General features: G+C 46.9%; 1 protein-coding gene across 2 annotated transcripts in view; it reads left to right on the plus strand.

Moving 5' to 3' along the window:
* Nucleotides 1-5,745, plus strand: part of LOC140197804 (arf-GAP domain and FG repeat-containing protein 1-like) — a 139,843-nt gene extending 134,098 nt beyond the window's left edge. For both annotated transcript variants that reach the window (XM_072258265.1, XM_072258266.1), the window contains 2 exons: nt 2,736-2,830; nt 4,511-5,745. In XM_072258265.1, coding sequence (XP_072114366.1) covers nt 2,736-2,830; nt 4,511-4,570 — 155 coding nt within the window. In that variant the 3' untranslated portion in view covers nt 4,571-5,745. The remainder of the gene's footprint in view (nt 1-2,735; nt 2,831-4,510) is intronic.
* Nucleotides 5,746-6,000: the final 255 nt, after the last annotated feature.

Raw genomic sequence — 6,000 nt, forward strand, 5'->3', positions numbered from 1 at the left:
TGAAAAGGAAGGGGGAAGATGCCAAAATGGTTAATAAGTGCTCGTTTTGCAGCTAACAGACTGTCAATAGTGGTATTCCACAAGTCGCAGTAGTTGGAGCCTTGCTTTTTGTGGTCAGTACTAATGATTTAGTCTTAAATTTGAGAGAAAGATTGAAGATAGTTTGTAGCTTATAGGAAAAGAATGGTCAGGTGATTAAAGAAGGAGATGGGCAGGCCACGTAGGCAGCATGGTGTCAAGCAGAAGTAAGTTGAGATGTGAAGCAGTATATCTGAAAATTAGTAGCAGCAAATAATGAACCACAAGGTGACAAACCTCGTTGCACTACCACTGCTGTCTTCGGTTTGTATAGATGCACGTTACCAGAATGAAAACACAGTGCAGGTCAATACAACCAATACATGTCTGACTTTTCCGTTCTTCGGTGTCGGTCACTCTAATCCCATTATCTACTTGGCTTCTGCTTCCTGATATCCCTGAGCATGGGTCCATAACCCTGCGACTTGCTGTGTGAAGGATTTTCCCATTCTTCTATTCTCAAACTCCTGTATTAGTGCTGCCAGCTGCTTTTCCATGCTTTTTTAAAACTTACACCCAGAGTGAGCCTCGCCCTTGCCAGTTTCCATTTCTGCCACCCTTAATGAGATTCCAGCAGCCAGTGAACCTTTCCCTTCCCAACAATCCAAAGAAACATAGAAAACCTACACTACAATACAGGCCCTTCGGCCCACAAAGCTGTACCAAACATGTCCTTACCTTAGAACTACCTAGGCTTACCCATAGCCCTCTATTTTTCTAAGCTCCATGTACCTATCCAGGAGTCTCTTAAAAGACCCTATCGTTTCTGCCTCCACCACCACTGCCGGCAGCCCATTCCATGCACTCACCACTCTCTGCGTTTTTAAAAAAAAAATAACTCACCCCTGACATCTCCTTTGTACCTACTTCCAAGCACCTTAAAACTATGCCTTCTCATGCTAGCCATTTCAGCCCTGGGAAAAAGCCTCTAACTGTCCACACGATCAAAGCCTCTCATTATTTTGTACACCTCTATCAGGTCACCTCTCATCCTCCGTCGCTCCAAGGAGAAAAGGCCGAGTTTGCTCAACCTGTTCACATAAGGCATGCTTCCCAATCCAGGCAGCATCTTTGTAAATCTCCTCTGCACCCTTTCTATGGATTCCACGTCCTTCCTATAGTGAGGAGACCAGAGCTAAGCACAGTACTCCAATTGAGGTCTGACCAGGGTCTTGTATAAACATAGAAAACATAGAAAATGGGTGCAGGAGTAGGCCATTCGGCTCTTCGAACCTGCACTGCCATTCAGTATAGCTGCAACATTACCTCTCGGCTCTTAAACTCAGTCCCACGGTTGATGAAGGCCAATGCATCATATGCCTTCTTAACCACAGAGTCAATCTGCGCAACAGCTTTTGAGTGTCCTATGGACTTGGACCCCAAGATCCCTCTGATCCTCCACACTGTCAAGATCCTTACCATTAATGCTATATTCTGCCATCATATTTGACCTACCAAAATGAACCATCTCACACTTATCTGGATTGAATTCCATCTGCCACTTCTCAGCCCAGTTTTGCATCCCATCAGTGTCCCGCTGTAACCTCTGATAGCCATCCACACTGTCCACAACACCTCCAACCTTCGTGTCATCAGTAAATTTACTAACTCACCCCTTCATTTCCTCATCTAGGTCATTTACAAAAAGCACGAAGAGTAAGGGTCCCAGAACAGGTCCCTGAGGCACACCACTGGTCACCGGCCTCCATGCAGAATATGACCCATCTACAACCATGCTTTGCCTTCTGTGGGCAAGCTAGTTCTGAATCCACAAAGCAATGCCCCCCTGGATCCCATACCTCCTTACTTTCTCAATAAGCCTCGCATGGGCTACCTTATCAAATGCCTTGCTGAAATCCATATACACTAAAAAAGTGACCTATCCCTCTGCAATTCCCTGGCCTATTGCTCCAAATTCTTTCCATAGGACTTTTCCATGCAGTCAGGCTGTCTTTCCATCGGAAGCAAACATCCACTTGCACTCGAGCTCAATGTGGTCCTCTCTTTGTTTGGGGGGGGGGGGTGACCCAAAATAGAGGGGGCGACCACTTCATATCAGAGTTTGCCTCCATTCGGGACACTAGGGTAACCATGAGCTGGCTGAACCAGGTTGAACACCACAGTAGTGTAGTGGTTAGCGTAATGCTATTACAGCTCAGGCATTAGGAGTTTAGTCCCAGCAATCTCTGTGAGGAGCTTGTACATCCCCCTCATGCAATGCATGGGTTTTCTCCCAGTGCTCCAGCTTCCTCCCACAATCGAAAGATGTATCGGTTAGTAGATCAATTGACCATTGCAAATTACCCTGTGATTAGGCTTTGATTGAATTGTGGGATTGCTACACAGTGCAGCTGTAAGGGCCTATTCCACACTGTATCTCTCAAGAAATTAGTTAACAACATTTAGATAGGTACATGAATAGGAAAGGTTTAGCAGGTGTTCCCTACCTGGTGTCCGCAGAACCCTTGGTTAATGGCATAAAAAAGGTTGGGAACCCCTGGTGTAGAGGGATGCAGACCAAATGCGGGCACATGGGTACCAGCTTAGGTTGGCACCTTGGACAGTATTAATGAGTTGGGTCGAAGGTCAGTTTCAGTGCTGTATTTGTGACTCTTAAGTGTAGGTTTTGCTGAATGTTTTGTGTCCTGTGTGTGTAGGAGCTGGATTTGGTGCCTTCGGGCAGCCCAAAGTAATGGCGCGACCAATGGGGCCGTTGATTCAAGGAGGTGGAGCACCTAGCAACCCATTCATGGTATGTGCCCTGCCGACCATCCCGGTGTAGCGATAAAGTGCGCGCCTTCTCCAAGAGAGTGGGCCCGGTGCGCAGTACAGCGGAAGCGGCACTGAGCCAGCACATTGGCAGTCGAGTGAAATTGGATTTAAATGACAGGGCAGGGAAATGACAGCGACCCTGAAGAGTACTGGGTTTGTGATGAGAGACCCTGTTGACCCACTGTCAGCTACTCTTGTTACCGTGAATGCCTTTGGAAGTGACTACTTGTTTGGAGGGATTCTGCAGGAAGCTGGGTGATTTGTTTCCCTTCTCACCATCTGCCAGGAAAGAGTCATCAAAGCATCTACCCTAAGTGTAATAACAGAAGCACACCTGCCCCTTCAGCACAGCAATGACTTTCGGTATCAGAGCTGATCTTATTTTGGCCATTTTCCAAAGCCCCCATGTGCATACATAAGGCAAAGGACAGGTACAAAGAAAAATTTGTTTTCAGCAGCTTCACGGGCAAGTGGGTTCAGACAACACACAGAACATATTACCATAGAGTGAAGAAAATAACAATTGTGCTGTATAAACACAATGAGAGACAAGTCCTCAGTAGTACAAGAGGTGGTCCATAATATTCCCCTGCTGAGTTGCTTGATGATCTTTGTCTATGAACATGCACGGCTCTGCGAAGTAGACACTTTCAAAATTTCCCAAGGGAAGAAATTCCTCCTGACTTTAAATGAATAGTCTCTTGTTCTGGAAACATTCCCCTGGGCATCTACCCTGTCTCAGTCAGGTCACCTCTGACTGCAGTGAGCATAGGCTCAGTAGAGATCTTTCCCTCAGCAGAGATCCCCTTCATGGACCAGTAAATTCCAAACAATGCAAGTGCATTTCTTCAGTCAGGGGACTGAAACACAGCGTGACGATGTTAATACTCTGTTCAGGGTTGGCTGGATTTCCCCATAAATGCCAACATATGGGACTTTGTTCTTTATCTACACTCAGTGGCCTCTTTATCAGGTACAATCCGTACACCTCGTTAATGCAAATAATCTAATCAGCCAATCCTGGCAGCAACTCAATGCATAAAAGTATGCTGACATGGCCAAGATGTTCAGTCGTTGTTCAGACCAAACATCAAAATGTAGAAAAAATGTGATGTAAGTGACTTTGACCATGGAATGATTGTTGGTATCAGATGGGATGGTTTGAGTATCACAGAAACTGCTGTTCCCCTGGGATTTTCATGCACAACAGTCTCTAGAGTTTGCAGAGAATGGTGCGATAAACAAAAAAACATCCAATGTGCAGAAATACCTTGTCATTGAGAGAGGACAGAGGAGAAGGCAGACTGGTCAAGCTGACAGGGAGGTGACAGTAACCCAAATAACCACACGTTACAACAGTGGTCTGCAGAAGAGCATCTCTGAATGCACAACACCTCGATCCTTGAAGTGGACGAGCTAGAGCAGCAGGTCACCACACTGGATTCCATTCCTGTACCAAATAAAGTGGCCAGAGAGTGTACATGGACCCAGTTCCAATGAATTCTAAAGTCTCCATGGCCACTTGAGTGAAGTAGTTGTGAGGACTTGGCTAACTCTGGGTCCTAGGAAGTCTTGGGATGGATTGGGGAGGGGAGAGTATAAACAAGATGGACTAATTCCTATTTTTTTCTCTTTCTTTCTCTCTCTCTGCTTCCCGAAGAGTGGAGCCCCACCTGGACAGTTTGCAGCAGGAAGCGCATCCACCAACCCCTTCTTATAGTGACCTGTAGTACTTCCAGCATGTGGCTCTTCCAGAATCGCCTTAAACCACAAGAGTCAACCAACAGCTGTAACATACGCGATGCCAGTACACACACGTTTCTATACTTCGGTGGTGGGTGGGTGGGAAGAACCTGAGGGTGGAGACGGAGGCGTTGAAATATTTCTATATTGTAGCCGTTCAATGTATTAGCAACCAAATACCAACGCAGGCTATCTCGGGTCTCTTGACGCAGCTCTAGACACTCGAGGGAAAGGGGCGGGGAGGGGGGAGAGTGGAGAGCCAAGATAGTTGCAAGCTGCATCTCACTCAGGCACCATCTATGCAGGGGAGATTTTCACATTGCAGGCAGGTGAGGCAGTGGAAGGGTTAAGTAGCTGTGGGGCAGATGATGAGAAAAATCCCTGCACTCAACTCAGGCTGGGTCATTTAAGCCTTCATCCCAGTGACATTTTGTCCTTTATTTTAGCACATACGTTAATATCAGGCCATTACAACATCACCACCCCACCCCCACCCCCCGAGACACCAGTACTGCACAACCTATGGTTGACACTTCCCATACACCCAGTTTAGAGCCAGTTTTTTGGGTAGGCTGGGGGTGAAGAGGTCCCTTTCAAAAGTGGGGACAGGGTAGCTATTTGACAATCCATTCTTGAACCTGGGCAAATTACCTCTCTGAGAATCCTCGGAGGACATTCTTCCAAGGAACTGGAACCTCTCACTCATAAGCGAGCAATGGGGAGGGTGCCTGGCCGGCGATTCGTAGGAGAGGTATTCGCTCTCTACTTTAAAGCTGAGGGAATCTACCAGCCATCTTGAATCTGCTGCAATAATGATATGATTTCTCTTGGCTGCAGAAACAGGGACCTTGCCTGACCCCTCTGCTGATTTGGTCCCCAGTGAGGGGGACAGGCAGGCTGTCATACCCTTTGCCTGCCCTCACCCCTTTTCCATCCGCACTCCCCAAACAGTCCCCTCAGATATTTAATCCCACCTACCCTCCTTCCCTTTGCATCATTACTTTTCCCCAGGGCCACTCTCTTCCCTTCAGTGTGGGCTGCTGTATTAGAATCTCGGGCTTGTTTCTGTGTCTTCTTATTTTTTAAAATTGTTACACCAATTCCGCTGTGTTCTACTGTTCATTCAAAATATATATTTTGTTCATCAATCGATGCAGGTTGCACCAATCCTCTTGATTCAGCTCAGTCTCCAAGTCTGTGTGTCACGTGCGCAGATGCACAGACTCAGGCGCATAGGCATGGAAACATGGACATAGACACACACACTGACACTTACATGTGCACACTTACACGTGTACAGACACTTACACGCGCATAGGCACCTGCGCATGCACTGACACTCACGCGTGCACTGTCACACACGCATACCTTATAAGGGTGCAAAAGCTGTTTCCTGTCTGTTCCAAC

The sequence above is a fragment of the Mobula birostris genome, chromosome 5, assembly GCF_030028105.1.
Source record: "Mobula birostris isolate sMobBir1 chromosome 5, sMobBir1.hap1, whole genome shotgun sequence".
In the NCBI taxonomy this organism is placed as follows: Eukaryota; Metazoa; Chordata; class Chondrichthyes; order Myliobatiformes; family Myliobatidae; genus Mobula; species Mobula birostris.